Source organism: Alexandromys fortis, unplaced genomic scaffold (assembly GCF_014885135.2).
Source record: "Alexandromys fortis isolate MF-2015 unplaced genomic scaffold, M_Fortis_MF-2015_v1.1 scaffold_4, whole genome shotgun sequence".
NCBI classification, from domain to species: domain Eukaryota; kingdom Metazoa; phylum Chordata; class Mammalia; order Rodentia; family Cricetidae; genus Alexandromys; species Alexandromys fortis.
The window spans coordinates 956,406-983,454 of NW_026067944.1; the positions used below are offsets into that span (position 1 = coordinate 956,406).

The following is a 27,049-nucleotide window of genomic DNA, read 5'->3' on the forward strand; positions in this document are numbered from 1 at the left end:
CCTGAATACTGGACCCTTCTAGCTTAGCCTCCCAAGAGCTGGGCAGCACCATCACCCGTGTCTACTGTTTAAGTCCTGCACACTGGAACTGTCTTTGTTCTTTCCTCATATTCATATCCAGACCTCTTTACATGGATTTGCGTATGTGCACACGCCACAGTGTAGGGAGGTCAGCGTCAGTTCTCGCCGTCCACCATGTGGGTTGAATCTGGGTCACCAGGCTTGGTGGCAGGCACCTTTTCCCACTGAGACATTTCATCTGCCATGCTCACATTTCTATTTAAAAGCATTTGTTTCCTTCCTGAAACAGGGTCATGCACTCTCCCATCTGCCTCTTGAGTCTTTGGAGAACAAGTGTGTACCCACATGCCCGACCCACATCCTTACTTATATTGCACTTGACAAACTGTAAGACAATTTATTACTATATGTTTCATAAGAACACGAAAGATAGTTACCCTGAGCGGCTCTTACGCACGGCTGCGCACTGGATCACCAGGGGCTTTGGGAAGTCCTTACTACTACTGTCTGGCCCTCATACCCTGAGCTCCTGAATTCTCTGGTCTGGTTGGTTGGTCACCCTCCACACCCGTCCTCCAAAGCACTCTACAGTCCACTGTTAGATTTTATGAGCAGGGCATTTGGACCCGGAAGTTACTGAACTTCTTTCTCTTCTTCTGTTTCTTCATTCTATTTCCTCAATTTTAGCCAAGTTCTATTTGGGTAAGAGGGACAAAACCTGAGTCTGAGTTAGAGTTCAATGGCTCAAACCAAGGGTGACACCCTAGTTCTACCTCTCAGTATAGTTTCTTCCAGACTAGCTCTGAAATAGGAGAAAAGGATAGAATACTTCCTCCTTACTTTTATAACTCAAAAGTTTACAAAACATTCGTTTTGTTGTTGTTTGTTTTTTGACAAAGGGTTTCTCTGTGTAGCCCTGGCTGTCCTGAAACTTTTTCGGTAGACCAGGCTGGCCTTGAACTCTCAGCGATACAACTGCCTTTGCCTTCAAAGTGCTGGGATTAAAGGCACGGACCTGCCCGTCAAAATCCCAGCAAAATTCTTCACAGACCTCGAAAGAACGGTACTCAACTTCATTTGGAAAAGCAAAAAAAAAAAAAAAAAAAAAAAAAAACAAGGAAAACCAAAAAAAACCTGAAAAAAAAAAAAACAACAGGAGGCAACACAATCCCTGACTTCAAACTCTACTACAGAGCTACAGAATTGAAAACAGCCTGGTACTGGCATAAGAACAGACAGAAAGACCAATGGAACCAAATAGAAGACCCGGATATCAATCCACACATCTTCGAACACCTGATATTTGACAAAGAAGCAAAAAATATCAAATGGAAAAAAGAAAGCATATTTAACAAATGCTTCTGGCATAACTGAATATCAACATGTAGCAGAATGAAAATAGACCTATATCTATCACCATGCACAAAACTCAAGTCCAAATGGATCAAAGACTGCAACATAAAGCCAGCCACACTAAACCTTATAGAAGAGAAAGTGGGAAGTACACTTGAACGCATTGGCACTTCCTAATTAGAATCCCAGCAGCACAGACACTGAGAGAAACAATTAATAAATGGGACCTCCTGAAATTGAAAAGCTTCTATAAAGCAAAGGACATGGTCAACAAGACAAAACATCAGCCTACAGAATGGGAAAAGATCTTTACTAACCCCACATCAGACAGAGGTCTGATCTCCAAAATATACAAAGAACTCAAGAAATTGGACACCAAAAGAATACATAAACCAATAACAAAATGGAGTACAGACCTAAACAGAGAACTCTCAACAGAGGAATCTAAAATGACTGAAAGACACTTAAGGAAATGTTCAACATCCTTAGTCATCAGAGAAATGCAAATCAAAACAACTCTGAGATTCCATCTTACACCTGTAAGAATGGCCAAGATCAAAAACACTAATGACAACTTATGCTGGAGAGGATGTGGGGAAAAGGGAACACTTCTGCATTGCTTGTGGGAATGCAAGCTGGTACAGCCTCTTTGGATGTCAGTGTGGTGATGTCTCAGAAAATTAGGAAACAACCTTTCTCAAGACCCAGTAATACCACTTTTTGGTATATATAAAGGATGCTCAATCATGCCACGAGGACATGTGCTCAACTATGTTCATAGCAGCTTTGTTTGTCATAGCCAGAACCTGGAAACAACCTAAATGCCCCTAGATCGAAGAATGGATATATAAATATGGTACATTTACACAATGGAGTACTACACAGCAGAAAAAAATAATGACAGCTTGAATTTTGTAGGAAAATGGATAGAACTAGAAAACATTATTTTAAGTGCGGTAACCCAGACACAGAAAGACAATTATCGCATGTACTCACTCATAGGTGTTTTTTAAACATAAAGCAAAGAAAGCCAGCCTACAAACCACAGTCCCAGAGAACTTAGACAACAAAGCAGACACTAATGGAGACTTACATAGATCTAATCTACATGGGAAGTAGAAAGTAAAAAAAGACAAGATCTCCTGAGTAAATTGGAAGCATGGGGACCTTGGGGAAGGGTTGAAGGGGGGAGGGAAGAGGCAGGGAGGGGAGCAGAGAAAAATGTAGAGCTCAATAAATATCATGGAAAAAAATAAAGGCACGGGCCATCACCAATGGCTTTAGGGCAGGAAATTTTTATGAAAAATGAAATTTAGCTTTTGAAAATATTTTTTTCAAAATTTTAAAAATTATTTATTGTGTGTATATGTATGTGTACATGTATGTACATTCTATAGCAAGTTTGTGGAGGTCAGAGAACAATCTGAGGAAGTCAGTTCTCTCCTTCTGCATAGATCCCAGGATAAAACTCAGGTTGTCCTGCATGGCAGCATGTGACCTTGCCTGAGCTGTCTTGTCAGTTCGGAAAAGAAATTTTTTTTTGAGACAGCACTTCTCTATTTTTAACTCAGGCTGGTTTAGAAGTTGTAATTCTCCTGCCTCACCCTCCAGGAACGCTAGACTTATGGATGTACACCATCACATAGGATTTGAAAATGACCCTTTGAAATAACTATAGGATTTGGATACAATGCTTTCCGTCCTGTGAAGAGTTCATCCTTGGGTTCTTATATAATAACTTTACGGTTCAGCTAGAGGTCAGATAATGGCCAGAGGCCGGTAAATTACATAAACCACAAGAGCAGGAAAGGATCTAAAGCAGAAAGACCCCGAAATAGGCAAACCAAATCTTTAGAGGCAATTCAGGAGTAAAATAATGTCAAGATGCTACCTCAAAAGGTTATTTTAGATTATTTACTTTAGAAGGCAGATCTCTGTGGATTCGAGGCCAGCCTGGGACAGCGAGACTGTTACACAGAGAAACCCTGTCTCGGGAGGGGTGGGGGAGAAGAGTATTAGGACTTAAAAAAAAAAAAAAGAAACAGGTCTTCCATTTAGAGCTACCAACTGAAATATTAATTTACTGGCCTTCCAACTTTCTGCTGTGTGCTGCACTCCAAGGCATGCTGTGTAGATAAAGCAAGATCCTGTTCTATCTCCCTGCTCCAAAATCCACTTCACCTAGTGCCCCGAGATAGGGGCTTTATCAGACACTGAGAAGACACCACACAAAAAGGCCAAGAAGTGACTCAACCGATTAATTTATTATTTTGAGGAGCTGGGAACTGCAGCCAGGGCCTCCCACATTGTAAGCATGTGCTCTAGTGAGTACCACCTGAAACAATAATAAAGTGATTATGAGGTTCAGTTAACAGTCAGAGCTGGGAACGAACTGGGGGAGTGGGCGATACTGATGGAACAAGATTACCCACGAGCTGATAATTACTGACCCTGAGGAATGACTCTTAATTTTCCACTTTATGTGTTTGGAATTTTCCACTTACTTAAAAAGTATTTACCAACTCACTGGGAGAGCAGAATCTGGGTCTAGAGCTTCAGAGTTTCTTGACTTAACTCAGTTCTGGCTCAAAGCCCATACTTGGCCCCAACATTGCAGGCACTGGGATGCCCCCAGTCTGTGGCTTCCCTGGGCAGGAAACTCTTGCTTACACTATGCTTTTGTCAGCTGCATCTCAAAGGTAAAAAAGAAAAAAGAGAAAAGAAAAAGAAAAGAAAGTGCACTCACTTGGGAACGTGTCAATGTGTCACAGTGCTAGGCAACTAGAAGGTGTGATTCCTTCAAATAATTTACGAGACATTAATATTCAGCCAGCTGGAAAAGCTAATCTAATTGGTGAGGGTGGCCTTCAGGCACCAACGCTGCAACGCTGGATGAAAGGGCCTTTCCCAAGAGTTTCTGAATAGACAATTGGAATCTCTTTATTTAAAGGCTAGCCTTGAAAAAAAAGGCATGAATTTATATGATTAAGGGGGAAAAGTTCAGCCCTCATTCTGTCTTTTCAGGTTCACACTGTGGGCTGGAGGGAAGAGATGCTAGAATCTGTCTGCCAAGCACAACCTGACTCTGCTCGTTTCCACGCTGACTCAGGGCTCTGCCTTTACTGGGTCAAGTCAGACCTTCCATGCTAATGTAAGGAATGAATTCTTAGTCAGAACCTAAAGGGCTCTGGGCAGAACCTCCTGTTCATGGCCGCCTTTCCCTTCCCTGCACATACACGCTGAAGATATTCTAAAAACAGACGGCAGGTACAGCCAGAATAAAGTTTAAAAAATAGTTTCTATTTTAAATGTTAACTGGCTTTTAAAGGTAAAAAAAAAAGAACAATTTACTTCTATTTTATGTATTGTTTGCTGGCATATATGTCTGTGAACCATGTACATGCAGTGCCCGTGGAGGCCACAAGAGCTCACTTAGGGTCCCCTGGAAATGGAGTTACAGATTAGTTGCCATGTGGGTGCTGGGAACCAAACCTGGGTTCTTAACTAAGAACAGCAAGTGTTCTTAATTGCTGATCCATCTCTCTAGTCTCTCATATAATAAAGGTGAATGGTCATTTAGTGTGTCTGACTGAGCACCAATCATGTGGAATAAAATATATGTATGGTAAAATATTCTAATGACAAGGAGATAAGTGGCATTTATCTTGTAGGGTTTGGTGGGAAACATGTCTACAGTTTTATATATATGTTGCAGAACACTATTTTAAGGTGTGTTACTTTGTTTATGCTGCATTTGTTTAATTGTGCAGCTGTGATTCTTTGCCTGTGTAAAACACCTGATGGTCTAATAAAGAACTGAATGGCCAAGAGCAAGGCAGGAGGATGGATAGGTGGGGCTGGCAGGCAGAGAGGATAAATAGAAGGAGCAAGAGAACAAGGAGAGAGGACATTAGGGGACAGTCACCAGCCAGCTAGTAAAAGGGAGAGTAAGATATGCAGAAGTAAGAAAAGGAAAAGGCCCAGAGGCAAAAAGCTAAGAAAAATTGGCTAGAAACAAGCCAAGCTGAGGCCTGGCTTAAGAGAGAATAAGCCTCCATGTGTGGTTCATAGAGAGCTGGGTGGAGGCCCCCCAAAAGCCAAAGAAAGTAAAAAAAAAATTGGTATTCCAATGTGTGGCAAGAGTAAAGGAAAATCCAACAACATATAGATTTCTACTTTTTTTGAAAATTTATTTTGCAGATAAGAAAAACCAAGATTTGCAAAAGAGAATCTTTCAGTAGATAAAACTTAAGAAAACTGAAATAAAATAGTTTGGGGTAGAGGTATGTGGCTCAGTGGTAAAGTGTTTGCCTAACACGCATTAATCCTAGATTCAAGCCCCAGCACTGTAAAAAATAAATTAAATAATTAAATTAAAAAGTAAGCTTGGTGGCTGGAGAGATGGTTCAGAGGCTAAGAGCACTGGCTGCTCTTCCAGAGGTCATGAGTTCAATTCCCAGCAACCGTGTGGTAGCTCACAACCATCTGTAGTAAGATCTGGTGCCCCCTTCTAGCATGGAAGTGTTCATGCAGGAGGAACATTGTATACATAATAAATAAATAAATTTTGGATTTGTATGTGAAAAATAAATAAATTTGAAAAAAAGTAAGCATGAGGGGCTGGAGAGATGGCTCAGCAGTCCACTCACTGACTACTCTTCCAGAGGTTATGATTTCAGTTCCCATCAACCACATGGCGGCTTGCAACCATCTACAATAGGATCTGGTGCCCTCTACTGACCTGCAGGCACAAATGCAGGCAAACTACTGCATACGTAATAATAATTAAAAAAGATTAATGCCCAGCGGTGGTGGCATACTCTTTTAATCCAGCACTTGGGAGGCAAAGGCAGGAGGATCTCAGTGAGTTTAGGAGCAGCCTGGTCTACAGAACAAGTTCCAGGACAGCCAGAACTGTTACACGGAGAAACCCTGTCATGAAAAACAAAATAGAAGTAAGCATGAACAATGGTGAGGGGATCTAAAGTACAGGGAAATAAATACTAGATAATAACTTTTATATTTCTTTAAGTGAGTTCTCTCTATATATATACACACACACCCACACACACTCTACAAAGTTATTAGTGTTAGACATCACTCAAGTATAAGTGTGGCAAAAGAGAGTTCCAGAAAGGGACTGGAGATGCTCCATCCTGACCAGAGCTCAGTTCCCAGCACTCACAGCAGGCTGCCCACAAACACTTGCACGTCTGCACTGGCCTGACCTTGGGGTTCTGACAGGATAAGTCCTCAGCTGCTGCCACTAAGAGCTCCACGTGTGCACACTCACTAGGTTCCCTTTAAAAGGGCCCTGCCCACCTCCTATCTCTCTCTGTCTTCCTCTCTTCTTCTTCAGTTACTGTCCCCAGAGGCTGGTCTTCCCTTCCCCTCCCCCTCTTCCCATTCACTTTCTCCCAGTAAAAATCCTTGAGACCTGAGCTCTGTCGCATGGCATCTTTCTCTCACGTGCAGCAGCTTTTTTCAAATGACAACCTGCTCCAAGGGATTCAATGCCATCTACGGATCTTCTCAGCACCCACCCCCAGCACAGCATATACATGCATAGACAAACATACATACACATAAATAAAACTTCAAAAAGTCCCATAGAAACCCCAATGTAGGGGCAGGTGCATAAACCAACCACCTTAGCTTAATAACACCTGGAATGGGAACTAACAAAATCAAGTTCACCTGGCTGCTTCCCATGGAGGACTCACAGAACCCAGGAAAATGTTAAAGTCGGCCTGAGTTGATTCCTTCTGCTATACATGACTCAGCCATTCATGGTTCAGTGTTGAGAGAGCTGTGAGGACTGCTCCCTTCGCTTTTAGGAGAGGGAGAGAGGGGGAGAAGGAGAGGGAGGGGGAGGGGAGAGGGGAGCCAGTCGTGAGGACTGCTCCACTCTCCAGCAGCTTAGAGAAGTCCTTACCCTCCCATCGACACGCCTGCTGCCAGAAATGGGGCCAAAGGGTACAGGCTGTGGACATGGTGGATGACTGTCTCCAAGTCTTCCGTGTTCGCACAGCAGTAAGTCCGTGGTGTCTGGTATAATAAGAGGGCATTATTGTTAAAATATGAGCGGCATAATTTGTAGAGCGTAGACATACTTAGTTAAAAAACACAAGCAAGAAGTCGCAAATATAAAAAATAACCTTGCTCTGGGGCTGGTGGTGCTGTGGCACACGCCTTTAATCCTAGCACTCAGGAGGCAGAGGCAGGCAGATCTCTGTGAGTTCGAGGCCAGTCGGGTCTATAAGAGCTAGTTCCAGGACAGGCTCCAAAGCTACAGAGAAATCCTGTCTCAATGAACCCCCCCCCCCAAAAAAAGATAAAGACTTTGAATGTGCAAGGCAAACTTGATATGAATGGTACTAGCCTGGTACAAATGCCTGCAATTAAAACAGATGCAAATATATACATGTGTGAGGAAAAAAATGCAGAGAATTACATTCTATAGAAAAAAATAATGTATGTTTCTTAAAAGGAAAAATAATTCTTTATTAAAAAACAAGCAAGCAAAAAAGATTTTTTAAATAATGCTATAAAAAGGTTAAATTCTAGGGCATGCTGGGCATGGTGTTGTATATCTTTAATCCTAGCATGCAGAAGGCATATTTGGTGGATCTTTGGTGAGTTCTGGGCCAGCCTGAGCTACACAGTGAGACCCTGGCGGAGCTGGGTGAGGAGCTAAACCACGGCTAGTTTCTCTTCAGGGAACTGTTTCCTCCACTTTGGGTGCTGCTTGCCCAATGAAGAAGAGAGGTTTCCAAATGCCACCTTTGTGTACACCATGGAGAAAAAATAACAACATCTTGAAATTTGCAGGCAAATGGATAAATCTAGAAAACATCATATTGAGTGAGGTAAGCCAGACCCAGAAAGACAATTATCGTATGTACTCACTTATAAGTGGTTTTTAGACAAAAAGCAAAGAAAAGCAGCCTACAATTCACAATTCCAGAGAACTTAGACAACAACGAAGACCCTAAGAGAGACATACATGGATCTAATCTACATGGGAAGTAGAAAAAGACAAGATCTCCTGAGTAAATTGGGAGCATGAGGACCATGGGAGAGGGTAGAAGGGGAGGGGAGCAGAGAAAAATGTATAGCTCAATAAAAACAATAAAAAAATGCCACCTCTGTCTAGACAACACAATATAAAATCTGACTTATTAAATATTATGATACTGTATCCATTTAGTCCCAGCCATGCTTCAGTAATACACTTAAAATCTTAAATTATGTTAAGCTTATTATGGTCTCCATGTGAAATTTATCAATGGGGCATTGCTTATGGCAGGTAATGGATGCTTCATTTGGGACCTAGGAAGAGGGAACAGACCTCTAAAGAATACACTGAGTACACACTGTGAGGTCAGACAAGTTGACATTCAACTATATAACGACTCATTAGCAATAATACAATAATAAAACATAGTGAAGCAATAATACAAACCCTGGAACTCGTTACCCACACTACCTGATTTTAATATTCTGATAAGCCACAACCACACTAGGAAGCTTATACCACACCTCCCATTCAAGCATTAGTGAGCAACTGTAGGAAATTACAGTTTTTATCATCCACCTAACTAAGTTCACCCCCAAATCACTGCTTTTTAACTACTATCATCTTTTTGAGAAACATGAGTATAAAATACTTCAAAGACAAATGCCACCCTCACAGAATTTATACTGGCTAAGGGTTCCTGGATAATTAATGTGTGCCCACTGAAGCCTGAGGGAGGCCATTTTATATTTCTTTGTACGTGAGGAAATGGAATGGAAAGATTGACAGCTCTGATAATGTTTTAAATGCACTTGTGGAGTGAAAAACCCAATGGCGTCAAAAAAGAATGCTTACCACATTCATTTGTGATAACTACAGAGTTTGTTAGGAGAATTTATGTGTTGTAATAAGGGCAGCGGGCCGCTTCCTGCCACCTGGCTAGCTTTACCCAAAATAATTACACGGAAACTGTATTCTTTTAAACACTGCCTGGCCCATTAGTTCTAGCCTCTCATTGGTTAGCTCTATTGATCTAACCCATTTCTAATAATCTGTGTAGCCCACGAGGTGGCTTACCAGGGAAGATCTTAACCTGCATCTGTCTGGAGTGGGAGAATCATGGCGACTCACTGACTCAGCTTCTTTCTCCCAGCATTCTGTTCTGTTTACTCCGCCTATCTAAATTCTACCCTATCAGAGGGCCAAGCAGTTTCTTTATTAGTTAACCAATGAAAGCAACAGATTAGAAAGAAATCACTCCCACATCATTTATGCGACAAAATCATCCCTACTTGGTATTTGTATTATACATGAATCTACTCTTACCATATAGCCATGAATTTTTTTTTCACTCCCATTTTCCGGACTTTAAGTGAAGTATGTATGCACCTGTGGGGACACAGGCATACATACATATACACATAGTTAAAAAGATAAAAAAAAATGCCCTGTGGAAAATTCTAGACTCAGAATCTTAGCATCAAAAGTACCATAGATGTCACCTAGTTCCTCATTTACACATGAAGAAAAGGAGGCTCAGAAAAGTTGAGTGATTTTCCACAGGGCACAAAGTGGCAGAAAGTAGACTACATGTTAACAGTGAGTAATACAACTCTTGTCAAGTCCTGAGATTCCAGGAGGTGCACAGTGACTCTAGGAGAAACAGGTGTGATCATCTGCAGTAGAACCAACTCATGACTCAGAAACCTTTTCTCTCTGAGCTGGACTTAGCACACTTTTTGTTTATTTGTTTTTCAAGACAGGGCTTCTCTGTGTACCAGCCCTGGCTGTCCTGAAACTCTCTCTGTAGACCAGGCTGGCCTTGAACTCACAGAGATCAGCCTGCCTCTGCCTCCAGGAATTAAAGGCATGTGCCACCACTGATCAGATACACTTCTAATATTGAATCAGGGTAGCTGAGATTTTAGTTTTCTGCCTGTAACTTAGAATGTTGAATTTTACAGAACTCACTCAAGGTCTATGATCTGTATGCAATTATTTAATGGTTCTATTTAAAGCAGAACTCACTCAAGGTCTATGATCTGTATGCAATTATTTAATGGTTCTATTTTACAGAACTCACTCAGGGTCTATGATCTGTATGCAATTATTTAATGGTTCTATTTAAGGCAACTCTGTTGGAAGGAGGCCACTAGATAGTTCCTGCTTAGGCCCAAAACAATCACAAGAAACTGTATTAATTAAATCACTGCTTGGCCCATTAGTTCTAGCTTCTTATTGGCTAATTCTTACATATTAATTTAATCCATTTCTAGCAATCTGTGTATCGCCATGTGGCTGTGGCTTACGGGGTAAAGTTCCCAGGTAAAGTTCCATCTGGCATCTGTCTCTGGCGGGGCTACATGGCTTCTGTCTGTGACTCTTCCACCTTTCTCCCAGCATTCAGTTTAGTTTTCCCTGCCTACCTAAGTTCTACCCTATCAACAGGCCAAAGTGGTTTCTTTATTCACAGCACACAGAGGGGAATCCCACATCACAACTCTGTGATTCTTGTGTGAAAGGAGTGTTTCTTCTAACAGGACTAACCCTGTTCTTCAATCCATCTCCACAAAGTGATGTTTTAAAACTATACCTGTCCCCCATCCAGTTCGTGCTGAACTGCCCACACTGTTCATAAGAAAACTGATTTGAATTTTGGAATATGAATTTATCAAAGAGTCAGTAAAGAAAAAGCATGTCCCATGAATAAAATCAGCATTTCAACATACAGTTGTTCCTCTTGTTATAGATGGATGTATAAGAGTGACCAAGTATCAAAATTTGTCTGAGAGCATATTACTTTTTAAAAAATAACTAACCATGAAATAAAGAGCCCCAGAATATAGCCCTACCAACTTTGAGACTGGGGTGACTGTGTGCCCTCCTGCCACGGTCCCAGATTGGAATAGTCCATGCTCCTGTAGTTGTCTGTGCAAGGCACACCAGTGCACCAGTGGTTTAGGACGGGCTTTAGAGTAGCTGGCCAGACCTTTTCAGTGCAGAGTCCTGAGAGGCTTTGGACTACACAGTGATCCTGGGCCAGGAAGACTGATGCATGCAGAACATGTGACACTCAAAGACTGTTTTTTTTTTTAAAATATAAACTATCACAGACACCCAACTGCATCTCAGACCAAAAGAGACTAGATCTCTGCAGGGGAAAGATGGAGTTCATGGTCAGGGCGTCTTGGCCTTTCCAGAGGGTCCCAGTATGCAGCCAGGGTTTAGGGCTACTAGTCTAAGGGGAGAAGCCGAGTTCTCGAGAGCTGGACCAGGAATGGAAGGACCCTGCAGTGGCAAGAATGAGAAGGTTTCTGCCAAGTGTCAGAAGCACATGGGTCTGGTGGTGTGTCCATGCCTGGATTCCCGGTCGTCTGGTGGTGTGTCCATGCCTGGATTCCCAGTAGTCTGAGGGCTGTATTAAGCGTCTCAGACCTTACAGGCTCACGGGCTCATGCTAAGCACTCATCAAACAAGAGCTAAGCTAGTATTATTTATAAAACCTCTTAATTATTTAAGTATTTATTTCTCTTTCTTTCTGAGTAGGAAAGGCTTGATTTCAACTTATACTTCCAGATTACAGCCCACCACTGAAGGAAATCAGGGCATTAACTCAAAAACTGAAGCAAAACATGTAAAAGAATGCTGCTCCCTGGCTCATTCAGCTGCCCTTCTTATATAGCTCAGGCTTACTTGCCTAGGGATGGTGTCAGCCAGTAAGACTCTCCTACAAATAATTCCATGATTCCTAATGATATTCGATTATTTTCATAGATCAGTCCTTGTTTAGTCACTACCAAAGAGGCTTCCTCTAGTAGCAGATGGGAACAAATACCCACAACTAGACATTATGCAGACAGAGTCTAAATTGGAGGTTTCCATTGGCCACTGGGTCCTTTCCCTTGGAGATGGAAGAATCACTTGGAAGAGGGCAAGGAAAAATTGTAAGAGTCTAGGGAATGGAAGACATTCGGAGAACATGGGCTCAAGGAAACAGCAAGCAGGGATTGCATGAGTCTGAACCAGGTCTTCTGTGTATGATATAGCCGTTAGCTTGGCGTTTTTGTGGGACTCCTAACAACGGGGCAGGTGTGTCTCTGGCTCTCTGGCCTGCTTCTGGCGTTCTTTTCCTCCTAGTAAGTTGCCTTGTCTAGCCTTGATTTGAGTGAGGAGTTTTGTCTCCTTTGGTTGCTGTCTTTGAAGGTCTGTTCTTAAAAAAAAAGGGAATGGGAGTGGCTTTGGGGGAGGGGGAGGTATTAGGAGTAACTGGAAGGAATGGAGGGAGGGGAAACTGTATTGTATGACAGAAGAATCTATTTCAGTAAAAGAAAAATTACAAAATAAAAGAAGAAAAAAGAAATCAAGAAAATGCCCCACAGATTTGACTTCAGGCCATCTTGATAAGGCACCCAGATTCCTGGACTGAGCAGAAGGCGTGAGTGAGGGTATGCCTGAGGAGCAGGCAGCACAACCCGATCAGGACCAGCTGCCCTGCATTCTGAGACTTACTTTTCTCCCTCAGGCCAAACCCTTTCTAGAAGCCTCCTTCTAGCTCTTGTTGTTTTTGTTTTTAATTAAAAAAATTATGTTGGGGGAATTATCATTCCCAAGATTAATTTAGGAAGTAGGCAGTAATAACTCAGCGTTTGTGAACAGCTTGGCCTCTTGCATCCCTATCTTTAAAGACCAATGTGTAGGGACACAGGACTCCTAGTTCCCTGCAGTGACATCTGAGGTTCTGCCCGCTGAGGCTGGTTTGTCTGAGTAGGTGCTGGCTCTCACTTCCTCAGAGGAAGTCCCATGGCTTTCCCTCATCCCTGCAAGACTAAGAAGGAAGGAAGACAATATGGTGAAAACATCTTCCTCCTGACCCTCTGCAGGGGCCATAACTGCCCCCGTGCATTCCAAGTGTGCATTTGTCCTCTACAGGTCTTTCCTGTCCTGGGGAAACTGCTTCCCTAAATATGATTTCACCGTTGCCAATTCGGTGGTAATGTCAGCTAGAGACAGTTCCTTCCTGTTTGACCTTTGCTGACTCCTCTTTTCTTCTTTTCTTTCTGCCTACCTAAGGTGTTTCTTCCTCTAGGGTTCAGCACACTAAAACCCTTTCTGAAGCAAGGGGAAGTATAAATACACACAAAACTTCCTCCACACTTGGTTCTATGTTGGAAAGGACTACCAAGGCTCTACATGCCAAAGTTAGACCTAACCACCAATTAGGCATCACGATGTTGGACTCAACTGCACAGAATCATGTCCTTTTGGAACACAAGCTATTTTACTGAATGTCCAAAATATAGTTATACTTATATCCTTTTATTAATATTTAAAAAGTATTATAATTGACATGTTAACACATTGTGGAGTATTGCTGTGACAGACCTGACCATATTGTTTCGGGGAGGATTGTGAAAGAACTTTGGAACTTAGTGCAAAATGACACTGAGTGTTCAATGCTCAGTGAGCTGTTCTGTAGGAACATGGGAGACAGGATGCTGAGGAAGGATGCTGAGGGCAGATGGAGACCTGGCTGGTGAAGTCAGGGCATCTGTTATTTTGAATTAACATTCTGTGGTTCTGCTTGGTTGGGGCTGAAGCATCAGCTGTGTTTGACTTGATCCCAGGACTACCAGAGTGAGACCTTTGCTTTTTCTGGGTACTCGCTGCCTGTTGGCGGGAGGTGGGGAAGTGGAGGTGATTAAGGGACCAGCGTGACTGCAGCAAGCTTCTGGGAAGGGTTTAGTGAGAGCACAGAGAAGCTGTGTTCCAGATGCAGCCGAGGCTGTACTAGAAGACAAACTGTGTGTGCTGTAGAGACGTGACCCAAGCCCTTTGGAGGAGCCCAGAAGACTGTGTAAGTGACTCCCGGACTCTGGACACTGGGTCACATACAGCTGGAGTTTGCTTTTGCTTTGTTCAGACTGTGCCCTGGTTCTTCCCTCCTGAAGTAAGAAATATTTAACTTAATTTTAATTTTTAAAAACTGGAGCCCACAACTAAGAGACTTTGAAATTTTAAAGAGATTTTAAAAGAGAGACTTGTTAAAAGGAATGAATTTTTAATGGTTTGAATTTGTAAAGACCGTTGGCTTCTTTTTTTTTTTTTTTTTGAGACGGTTTCATGGTGTAGCCTTGGCTGTCCAGGAACTCCCTCTGTAGTCTAGGCTGGGCTTGAACTCACAGAGACCTGCCTGCCTCTGCGTTAAATTGTCAGGGGGTCGATCATGCTGGGTAGTTTTATGTCAGCTTGACACAAGCTAAAGTTATCTGATAGGAGGGACCCTAACTTAAGAAAATACCTCCATAAGATGGGGCTGTAGGGCATTTTCTTAGTGATGGATGGTGGGTGCTGTCATCCCTGGGCTGGTGTCCTGGGTTCTATAAAAGAGTAGGCTGAGCAAATCAGTAAGCAGCTCCCCTCCGTGGCCTCTGCATCAGCTCCTGCCTCCAGTTCCTGCCCTGCTTGAGTTCCTGTCCTGACTGTCTTCAGTGATGAACAGCAAAGTGGAAGTATGAGACAAACCCTTTCCTCCCCAAGCTGCGTTCAGCCCCCGTGTTTTGTCACAGCAACAAAAACCCTGACTAGGACACATATTATTAACTGATTGGATATGTACTTCTTGTACCCTAATGATGTAATGAGTTAACACAGTAGCAATTATGCCTTGGGTGGTAAAACTCTTTAATTTTAGAAGAAATTTTTGTATTCATAATTCTGTGTGAATGTCAAATGTCCTTGTGAAGGAGCATTTTTAAACGTGTGTTTTGCTAAACAGAAATGGGTGAACTGACCTATCACTTAGCTGTTACTGATGAGGAGAAAACTTGAATATGTAACTTATTATTATTGAGACTTATTATAGTAGTCTTTGTCAGACTTTAATAACAGAACTTCTGGGAGGTGTTTATCAGGATAAACCAAACACGTACAAAACCCAGAGAACAAGTTACTTATTATTATTCTCTTGCTTATAAGTCAGTGAATTTTTTTTTAAAAAAGCCAAAACCAGTGTTCATCTACATAGCATCACTGTAAGAACTAACCACCCTAGAGGTCTGGGGATGAATGTTACAGCATGCTTTCAGAGTCAATTCCCAACGTAGTTTTCTATTTTTGTTTCTCTCTGAGATAGTTCTTATGTAGTGCAGGATGGCTTCACACTAGTGAGCTCCCTGTGTCAGTCTCCAGGGTTTACATCACTCCCAGCTCCCGTCGCATGCATTTCTGCAGCAGGGACTTAGGAAGTCCAGACAGCCCTTGAATCCCGGTCTTTCTCCCGCTACTTTCCTAGTGCTGGGATTGTAGGTTTGAGCAACACTGGCCTCCAGTCTTGTCAATTCCCGGAGATCTTCCATTTTAGCAAGCATCAGCATCTACCAGTCAGACAACCTAAAACTGGGGCTTAGCGCTCCCTTCTTCATGTCCCGCAATATAATTAATATTTTTTCTGGGTTGGTGAGATGGCTGAATGGTTAAAAGTGCCACTGTGCAAGCCTGACGACCCATGTCCAGTCTCCCAAACCCACCGAGGAAGGGAGAAAAACTATTCCTGGAAGCTGTCCTCTGACCCCCACACGACCCCCAATAATAAAATACACTACTCCTGGAAGCTGTCCTCTGACCCCCACACCACCCCCCAATAATAAAATACACTACTGGAAGCTGTCCTCTGACCCCCACACGACTCCCCAATAATAAAATACACTACTCCTGGAAGCTGTCCTCTGACCCCCATAAGACCCCCCTATAATAAAACGCACTAATAATCTTCCAGCCCATTTTCCCCTCTCTGTCTATCCCGCATGTTTTCAAACTTCAAACTCTGCGCGAGTCTTTGGTGCCGTCTCAGGCTTCCACTCGAGCTCCGTTTCTATCACCTCCATGGCTCCGCACCAGGACCATGGTCAAATCATTCCTGCTTCCAAAGAGTGATAATGCAGTACTGAGCTTCTTAGGATTATCACATACTTTGTTAAAACTGAGCCCATGCCTCTAGAAGAGTATCTGCTACTTTATGAAGAGTACGGGGAACTTATCCTATCGGTCCTCACCGACACAGGTACATGCCAGAGCCCCGTCTCTGAGTCCTATTCTCCCCATGTCTCACTTTACGGCTCTATTTCCATAGATCACTGGGTTGACTCTACTCCAGAAGATAAGTAAAAAAGACCTAAGTGGTATATCCTAAGGACTCAAAAATATTATTCAGAATTACCACCATCATTATCCAGCCACAAGTAATAGCTTTCTTGATATACTGTGACAACCTCTTGAGGGTTCAATGTCACAGCCTTAAATGTGCAACTAAGAAGATGATTATCATGAAACTTCCCACGCCTTGCAGGAAACTGGTTACCCATTTGCTGTCTTTTATAGCTTGGTAGAACTTGCTGAAGTTACACTTGGCAATGAACTACATCTATTTTTTTTTTATACTTCACTGCAAGTGAACCTTGAGCTTCTGAGAAGGACAGGCAGGCCCCATTAATTTGTACAATCCACTCTATTGCCGTAACCACAGCAGATCCTTGTCTCTCACTCTGTGGGACCGAGGAGACTCTGCTTGCAGCATGCTGTTCCCTTCAGACCTCACTGTGTTGGCCTTGAATTCCTGAGCTCAAGCAATCCTCCTACTTCAGCTTCCCAGATAGCTGAGAAGAAAGACGCAGTGAGCACCATGCCTGACTCATCCTACAGATATACTTACCAAATGTGGCAGTGATGTGGAAGAACTAACTAGGAGTCAGAGGGGGAAAACATGATTTAATTTAAAATGATTTAAATAATACTACTTCTTTGTAAAACCTGCCTGTAAATATGAATACAACACACAGCCAGTGTATACCATGACAAAACTAAATCTCTTTTCTGCTTTTTGATGTGGGATTTCCCTCTGTATGCTGTGATTACCATTGGTGAATAAAGAAGCTGTCTTTGCCTATGGATAGGGCAGAACTTAGGTAGGTGGGGAAAACTAAGGGGAATGCTGGGAGAAAGAAGGAGAGTCAGGAGAAGCTGTGGAGCTGCCACCGGAGACAGACGTGCTGAAACTTTGCTGGTAGGCCATGACCTCATGGTGATGCACAGATTAATGGAGATGGGTTAAATTAAGATGTTAAGAGTTAGCAAATAAGAATAACACAGCTTCTTGCTGTTTGCTGGTGGTATGCCACAGCTCCTTTGAGAGAGGTTTTCCTGATTCAGTGGTAGCAGAAAAAAAAAAAGCTGCATGGTTTTGAAATGCTGGCTTTCTGGGCCCTGCTGCCAGCACAAACTCTAATTCTTTGTTGGGAGGTCTGGCTATGGAGCATTTAAATGGATTTTGAGAGCAGACTGCTACAACTTGCTTAATGGCAACATAGACTGGCTGTGTGCCTAAAGATAGGGCTAGGAGCATTGCTCTCAGAGGCAGCAAACAGCTTCACCATGCTGGGCTGGGCAGGGCAAGCAGGCAATGCTGCATTACCACCACCAATGGCGCTACTTAAGTTTTTATGAAGTGCTTACCATTTTAAGAAGCACTCCTAGACAGTAAAGAATTACAGATACACAATAGGAATGGGGACTAAGGAATTGTTGTTTGGAAAAGAGGTTTTCTTTTGTTTCCACAGAGGGTGAGAACCTGTGGGATCCTTCTAGACTAATGTGGTTTGATGGACCAAGACCCCATGAACACCCCCTAAAATTACTTTGCCCAATAAACACAGAAAAAGTTTAGACAGAACTATGCCCATATTCCCAAATATTGTCGATAAATGTTTGTTTATATTTAAAGAGGGATATGCTATAGAGATTTGCATGAGTATGGATCTGAATTTATTGATACAAATTTAAGGTCAATTTTGTTATACTGTGTGTGTGCGTGCATGCGTGTGTGTGTGTGTGTGTGTGTGTATAATTTCTGCTCTTGATTAAGGTATTGTGATTGGACAGTTCATTTAAAAATGTAATGTATAATTAAGAAATATAGGTTAATAGATAATCATCTATAATAGTCAAGTCTGTAGTCATGCTAGTTAGATTTTCTAGATGTACACAGATATATTTCAGTTAGACAAGTATTCTTCATATCTTTCACTTCAGAATATGGCATTTAAAATGACTTTTCATGACAATGAGACACATCTGCTCCTGGCAGCACCAATTACTTCAAGAGGATGATGGGCATCAAAGAGGCTCCTTATGGAGTTTGTTAGCCATTTGGGCAAGAAACTGCTCTTGCCTGGACTGCTTCATGAACTGGGCATGCAGGACCCACAGAGAAATGACTGCTGAACTTGTCTAAAGGTGAGATGATCCTTGGAGGTTCCTGCTTCATCAAAGAGACTGCCAGACATTCTTCAGGGCACAGAAGAAAGTGACTGACAAACTGCCAATATAGATGGAACTGTCTTTGAAATTTTCTGCTTCATGGAAAAGTCTTCTGGATATTATTGGCTTGTAGGATGAAGATGGATGCCCCAATGGTACAGAGGAACTTTGGATGACTGTTCAGGCAGTGAGATGTCTCTGTCATTTCTAGAGTTTTGGAAGTTGCTTACAATGTACTTCCTGTTTACTTAGGTAATATTATATCCTTCTGGGGTCTTTGATGAAGTTGAAGCTTAAACAGTTGTAGAGGTTTTCCTTAGTTATGATAAAAGATAAAGTAGATATAAATATTGTAACTGTAATTCTTGCTTGATAACTGTTTTGTTATTTGAAATTTTACTATGCTAAAGTTAAAACCTTTCTTTTTATTTAAACAGGAAAAGGGAGGTGATGTGGGATTTCCCTCTGTATGCTGTGATTACCATTAGTGAATAAACTGCCTTGGCCGGTTGATAGGGCAGAACTTAGGTAGGCAGGAAAAACTAAGCTGAATGCTGGGAGAAAGGAGGCAGAGTCAGGAGAAGCCATGTAGCCCTGCTGGAGACAAACACCCGAACTTTAGCCAGTAAGCCACAGCCACGTAGTGATACACAGATTACTTGAAATGGGTTAAATTAATATGTAAGAGTTAGCCAATAAGAAGCTGGAGCTAATGGGCCAAGCAGTGATTTAAATAATATGGTTTCTGTGTGATTATTTCTGGTCTGAGCTGCTGGGTGGCCAGGAAACAAGTGGTCTCCTCCTGCAACAGTTTTTTGAGTTGTTTTTTTGAGACAGGGTTTCACCTGTGTAGACCAGGCTGGCCTCAAACTCACAGAGATCCACCTGCCTCTGCCTCCCTGGTGCTGAGATTAAAGCTGTGCACTACCATTGCCTGCCTAAATCTCTTTTTATAACAGAAAAACACGTATTACTACACTGTTTTTGTTGTTTGAGGTGGTTTGACTGAGACTGGCCTCCACTGACTCATATATTTGAACGCTTGGACCCTAGCAGGTGGAACTGTTCTGGGAAGGATTTGAAGAGGTGTATCTCCAGGGGTGGCTTCACACCAGGTGCAGACTTGGTTTCTTTGCCTGTTGCCTATGGATCAGAAGTAAGTTCTCGGAGCTACTGATGTCTACGTGCTGACATGTTCTTTACCATGATGGCCATGTACTCATCCTATGAAACAGTTAGCACGGTTTTTTATAAGTCATCCTGGCCATGGCTTCTCGTCACGGCAATAGAACAGTAACTAAAATCCTCCCTGGCCATCTGGCACTGGGACTGAGTCTACCTCACACATGCTTGGCAAGAACTCTAACCACTTAGCTTTATCTATAGACTATACTGGTTAATTTGTAAAGAAAATGTATTTTGCATTAAAATGATAGGCATAGTTGGGTGGTAGTGGTGCACACCTTTAATCCTAGCGCTGTGAGGCAGAGGCAGATAGATCTCTAAGTTTGAGGCCAGCCTCATCTACCGAGTGAGTTCTAGGACAGCCAGGACACTGCAGAGAAACCATCTCAAAAAATCAAAAACAAACAAAAGCATAAAAAGCTATACATTAATATCTCCTGGTGTTAGGATACAGTCATTATGAAATAAAAGTGTTGGGAGACAGCTCAGTGGTTGAGAGAACGTCCTGCTCTCCTGGAAGGCCCCAGTTCAGTTCCCAGAGTTCATGAAACAGTCACAAGTGCATGTAACTCTAGTCCAGGGTATCTATACACATACTAACATATACAAGCAAATAAAAGAACTATAAAGTATACTAATTTGGGCTGGAAAGCTTTTCCTACTATGACTTTACATTAACTGCAAAATTAGTTTCAATAAAATATAATGTGCTTTTCATTATAAAACAGGAAATTATTCTTTTTCAAATTGAAGCTTGTCTTTTAAATTTACTTACCAGGAGATTCTCTCCTGCCACTCCTCTGTTATTAAAAACCACACACCTAAAAATGAGGAAAGCAATTTTGTTATTTGTCCACACAGTCCTCCCTAGTGATGTGCTGCTGAGATCATCTTATTGACACTGTCCTTCAGCTTTCAAAGAGTAAAAAAAGCTGGACCAGGGAGTAGCTCAGTAGGTAGAGTGCTTGCCTCATATGCATGGAAGCCTGGGTTCAAACCCTAGCACTGCATACGATGATTAGGGTGCTGCAAGCCTACAATGCTAGCACCCGGGGAAGTAGAGGCAGGAGGATCAGAAGTGCAAGGCCATTTTTACCGAGGTAGCAGTACAAAACTTGAGACTGGCTTGGGAGAGATGGAAACCTCGTCTCAAAACCAGCCTGGGAGAGATGGAGACTCTGTCTCAAATATCTGCCAAACCAACACACTGAAAAAAAAAATCTGTTTTTAGGGACTTTGAGATAGCTTGGCTGGTAAAGGCGCTTGTTGCCACGCCTGAGTTCGGTCCCATGACCCACAAGGTTTAAAAAGAGAACTGCCTCTTACAAGTTGTCCTCTGAGCACGTACACACACACACACACACACACACACACACACACACACACACAATGCAATTAAAAATGCCTGTAATAATGCAATATTTTAACACCAAGCAGTAGCATATTAGTTCAAAAATGTTTAACAATTCTCTCTAAACCTAGGGTCAGATGTATGCTAGCAAACACTCTTACCACTGAGCAATAATCAACTGTCCTAAAGAGTTAAAAAATTCTGTATGTGAGCTCATTTAGAAAGTTTTGTTATTTTTCCTGCTAAAAGTGTGCACTTTTCAACATTTTCTATACATATATATGTCTCTGATAAGCATTTTCAGAAAAATTTTCTGTCAAACATGTTTTTGCTTTAAATGTTTTATTTACATTGTATTCATAGCACTAATAGGAGTCTCTCTATACATTAGAGAACAACTCTTATTCCTCAGGGTTCAGCAAACACAGAAACCAGAATTAAGGGAAAAAATTTACTTTAGCAAAGTATGGTGGCACACACCTTTAATCCTACTACTTGGGAGGCAGAGGCAGGAGGCTATGAATTCGAGGACAGCCAGAGCTACATAGTGAGATCCTGTCTCAAACAAGTATTTACTTTATTTTTAGTTGTTTGTATGACTATTTGTGGTGGTTTGAAGGAAAATGGCCCCCAAAGGGTGTGGCACTATTAGGAAGTACGGACTTGTTGGAGTGGGTGTGGTCTTGTTGGAGGAAGTGTGTCACTGTGGAGATGGGCTTTGAGGTCTCATACGTGCTCAAGCCATGCCCTGTGAGACAGTCTACTTATGGTTGCCTGTGAGTCAAGATGTGAGAACTCTCAGATCCTCTAGTGTCATGTCTGCCTGCATGCTGCCTTGCTTCCCACCATGACAATAATGGACTAAACCCACCTCAGTTATATGTTTTCCTTTATAAAAGTTGCGGTGGTCATGGTGTTTCTTCACAGCAAAGAAGCCCTAAGACACTATGTATCTGTGTGGGAATGTATGTATGAGTGTGGGCGCCTTTGGAGGCAAGGAGAGGGAATCAGATTCCCTGGGTCAGTGGTGCGAACTACCACGTGGGTGCTGGGAACTGAACTCTAGTCCTCTGCCACAGCAACAAGTACTCTTAACTGCTGAGTCGTCTCTCTAGGTCTTTAATTTTTTTAAAACATCTTATTTGTTTACACACACACAATGTGGGTGTGCATTTACCATGGTATAAGTATGGGCGTTAGAGGACAAATCTGTTCTTTTCTTCTGCCATGGGGGTCCTGGGGATGGATGTCACAGCATCAGGCTGGGTGTCAAGCACATTTACACACTTAGCCGTCTTACTACTCTCAAGACCAGAATTTTATAAGGGGGGAAAACATTACCCCTGGTAGTGCTACAAACACCTGGTATGGTGGAATGGACACCAATATACTACTATTTAGTGTTAAAATATTTAACTCTCATTTAACTTTCAGTTAACAATTATTTACATATATTATGTATTAATACACACATATATAATATATACTACAATTACTGGACAAAATTTTGACTCATACCTACATAGGCTCTTACGGAGTTAGTGAATGTATATGTTTGTGTATGTATTTTCATGCCAATGAAAATTCATTTTGTTTTTGTCCATTTACCTGTGCGATCAAGCCCGTGTAAATTCCAAGTTTCTTCTTTGGGGTTCTGTGATCATTGTGCCGGTTCAGAGCAAAGGTGAGCTGTTAGCCTATAGGACACGCTCAATTCTGACTCGCCTCTAAGGGTTCAAGGCACACCACCTCCCCACTGTAGGTGGTGGACTAGATCTGGTTATTAACTTCTTCATTCTGTCATTGGTGTCTGAAGTGCCATCTATAGAATTTTTCGATCTAGCTAAAAGGAAATAAACAACTTAAAAATCTTAGGATCAGGCTAAGGAGATGGCTTAGTCTAGTAAAACCCGCCAAGCAGACAGTGTAGTGAAGCACTTGTGAGCCCAGCACCGTGAAGGCCCAGACAGGAGTTCTCGGGGCCTCCTGGCCCGAGACTCAGGTAAGTGGGAAGCCTCCATACACATATGCACAAATGTGTTCATGCATCCACATGCACATGTGCATCCACTAGAAGACACAGAAATATTACATCATAGCTGGATGTGGTGGCACAAGGCATTAATCCTAGCACTTGGATGGCAGAGGCCAGCCTGGTCTACACAGAGTTCCAGGCCAGCCTACTAGGCTACACAGTAAGACTTTCTTCACTGACTGTCGTCGTCTTGTTTAAAGAGATAGGATGTCCGGACTGGAGAGATGGCTGCTCTTCCAGAGGTCCTGAGTTCAATTCCCAGCACCCACATGGCGGCTCACAAGCATCTGTAATGCAATCTGGTACCCTCTTCTTGCCTGTAGTGCAGGTATACATTCAGACAGAACACTGTATACATAATAAATAAATAAATCTTAAAAATAAGAGAGATTGGATCCCCTACCTTTCCCAGGCTTGTCTTAAACTCAACTGGAAGTCACCCTTCGCCTCAGCTTCCCAACTAGTTGGACTGAGAGAACATTCCACTATACCTGGCTTTCTTCTACCTCCCTCGAGACCACCAAAAAGAATAGTAAGACAGACTAAATATAAATAAAATGTAAGTCGGCCACTAAGACTCATTGTATAAGTACCTAAGCTGCATGTGTGACCTTGCACCTGAACCTCCTAGTTAAGTAAGAATCACTTTAGGGAGGAAACTTTAAGGACAGAGTCGAAGGGCTGCTGAAGTAAGATGTCACAGGATTACAGTGTGAGAAGGCCACACAGCTGGAGAGGGGAGAGAAAGAGATGGTTTGCAAATGCATGCAAAAGCAGCCTATCTACCTGGGACTGTCCTCCAAGCTGCAGACTGGGTTTGTGTGCTTTTCCCCAGGGCACCACAGAAAGTGGATCACATCTTGGGGCTCCTGATTAGACCTCTCCATCTCTGTCACAGCAGTCTCCTAGTTTGGATGTGGGCAGAAGGGTAAGGAGGAACGAGGAAACTGCCCAGTCAAGTTGCCGTCTCTTCCACCAGCTGGTGAGAGGTGGAGACAAGCCACCAGCTAAATTAGCATCCTCCAAACAATTTTTTTTCATTTGTCCAAATGACTTTAAATGGTGTATACATAAAAATGGGACTACTAAATGGTCTTCCTGTGTCTTTACCTGTTGAACTTTTTCTTCTCAGCGAGAACAGAATCAACAAGAAGACATTAAAAATGAACACATATGGTACGCAGAGGGCCGAGGGGTGGTATCTCTCTGTCTGAAGGAGCAAGACCCCCATAGCTTCATATGTTTGAATACTTGATCCCTAGTTGGTAGAACTCTTTGGGAAGGATCAGGAGGTGTGACCTTGTCAGAAGAGGCGTGTCACTGTGGGTGAGACTGAGGTTTTAGAAGACTCATGCTATTCTCTGTAGCAAGCTTTCTTGTCAGACTGTCTTTGGACCAACATCCCCCAAATAATGAGCCAGAGACTATTATTAAATATAAAAACTTGGCACTAGCTTAGGCTTTTTCTCAACTAGCTCTTATAACTTAATTAAATCATTTTTTAAAAAATCTATTTTCTGCCATGTGGCTTGGTTACATGTGGCTTGGTTCAGCACATCCAACTTGCTCCGAGTCTGCTGGTGAAAGTGGGCACCAAGATTCTTCCTCCCAGTTCGCTCTGTGCCAAAAAGTCCCACCTTGTCTCTCCTGTCTAGCTATTGGCCATTTAGCTCTTTATTAATCCAATCGGAAGGTGCCTTAGGCAGAGACACATCTTTGCAGTATAAACAAATGTTCTGCAACAATTCCCAGTGTGCTCTCTGCCTCCTGCTTGTGGTTTTAAGCTGTGAGCTCTCAGCTGTTCTTGCTGCCATGCCTTCGCTCCATCACCATGGACTCTAATCCTCTGAAACTCTAAGTTAAATTAAAAGCTTTCTTTTATAAATTACCTTGGTCAGAGTGTTTTATTACAGCAATGGAAATATAGCTAATTCAGAAGTTAACCTCAGCGGCTAACTGTGAAGAGGTCACAGTGCCTGTGCAGAGGACTTGAGCTTAGCTCCCAGCACCCATGTCAGGCAGGTCACAACAGCCTGCAACTCCAGCTCAGTGGACATGATGCTCTTTGGCCTCCATGTATATAGACGCATAATTGAAAAAAAAAAAAAAGAACCTTAAAAAGAAATCTGGTAGGAAGAATGTTCTGAAAAAAAGAGAACACATTAACCAAAATTTCACACGACTTGCATGCACTTCCTAAGAGTTCCTGTGTGGGAATTTAATTGTGAGATGTTAAGAGATTAGAAGTTAAATCTATGATGTTAACAGGTGGGCCCTTTGGGAGATGACTGGGGTCAGACAGGGTCATCCAGGTGTATTCCTACTGTCAAAGAAGAGTGAAAGACAGGACACACATGTGAACACTGCATGTCTCTCCCCAGACAGAAGCAAGGTTATTACCATATGTGACACCTTGGTCTTGGACCTCTGGAAAGTGAGTCGAAATAAACCTCTTTTCTCTATCAATGTCCAGAGTCTGGTATTTTATTATAGTATAATGCACCAGGGAAGCAGACGAGTTTTCTCTAATGAAAGTTAAATAAACGAGATCGAGCTGGGTTTCGATCTTCAACACTCTAGGTATTTGAGATGAAATGACTCTTTGTTGCAGGGCTGCCATGTGCATTATAGAATGTTCAGTAATATCTCCGGTCTCTGCAAATTAGAAGCCGGTAAAAATGCCCCAGGCACTAGAATCAATAATGTTCTCAGGAGTTGGGAAGAAGCTCGGTGATAGACTTGACTGGCACATATGATAGCCTGATTCCCCAGTTGCGAAAGAGAAACACAGAAGGCTTCAGTGTGTGCTGCCAGGTCTGATAACCCTGAATTTGACCCCTATGAACCATGTGGTAGAAGGAGAGAATCAGTTCCCACAGACTGTCCTCTGACCTCCATGCCCAGCTGATGAACATTTGCCCCTTCCCCCACAAAACAAAAAACTAAAATGTAATGATAAAATATAAAAGTAGAAACAGCAATCAGAAAGGGGTCGAGTGAGAGAAACCTTCAATCAGCTGCCACTACCCCTGCCCTGGGAGCTGCAGCAGCTGACAACTAGTGCTCTGCCCTCCAGAGCAATGGTTCTCTGCTCAGCCAAGGCCTGAGAGAACAACCAGCTCTGGAAACTGTTGCTCCTGTCTGTAATTTCACATGTGCAAAAGCAGCTACGGTGTCTCCCCAGTATCTGCATTGCAGTGTGTAATCTCAGGTGAGGTGTATATGTAATCTCATGATTGCATCTCAATCTTATGGGCACGTACATCCATGGGTGGTCAGGAAGATGACTTCTCATTAAGCTGTATAATTTTGATATATAGAAAATATACTAGGATATGCTTCATAGCTAGATCTACTGTCCCACAAGGACTGTAAGACACTTAACAGTCTGCTTTGTTCCTTTACTCAAACTACACACAATTAGCTCACTTTTACCTCAGAGCAAGTTCAAACTGGGTGGGATGTTTCTGTATATGGATCATAAGTTAAAACTTTAGAGATATGCATAAGGTTAGAGTTACAGATGTTAAACCAAGGTTATTAACACAAAGCAACCTAAAAAATCATGCCAATTCTTCCTTTACCAAGTCTGGCTGATGAAGACCCATCTTGCAGCTTGTCTCACCAGGCACTGTGCTTCTTGTCACAGTCTTATACCAGGAACCTTGAAACCTTGCATTGCCAAGGTAAATGGCTCTGTCCTTACCCAAGGAATGTGCTGTGACCAATGAGCTGCAACTCTTGTAACTTTTTTCTCACTGCCTCAAGCCTCCTG

At 42.4% G+C, this 27,049-nt stretch overlaps 1 protein-coding gene across 7 annotated transcripts in view; it reads right to left on the bottom strand.

Moving 5' to 3' along the window:
• Positions 1-27,049, bottom strand: part of Abhd3 (abhydrolase domain containing 3, phospholipase) — a 61,915-nt gene that overhangs the window by 21,765 nt on the left and 13,101 nt on the right. For all 7 annotated transcript variants that reach the window (XM_050148841.1, XM_050148840.1, XM_050148839.1 and 4 more), the window contains exons 4-5: positions 20,664-20,709; positions 7,310-7,422 (exon numbers count right to left, since the gene is read on the bottom strand). In XM_050148841.1, the coding sequence (XP_050004798.1) occupies positions 7,310-7,422; positions 20,664-20,709 (159 nt within the window). The remainder of the gene's footprint in view (positions 1-7,309; positions 7,423-20,663; positions 20,710-27,049) is intronic.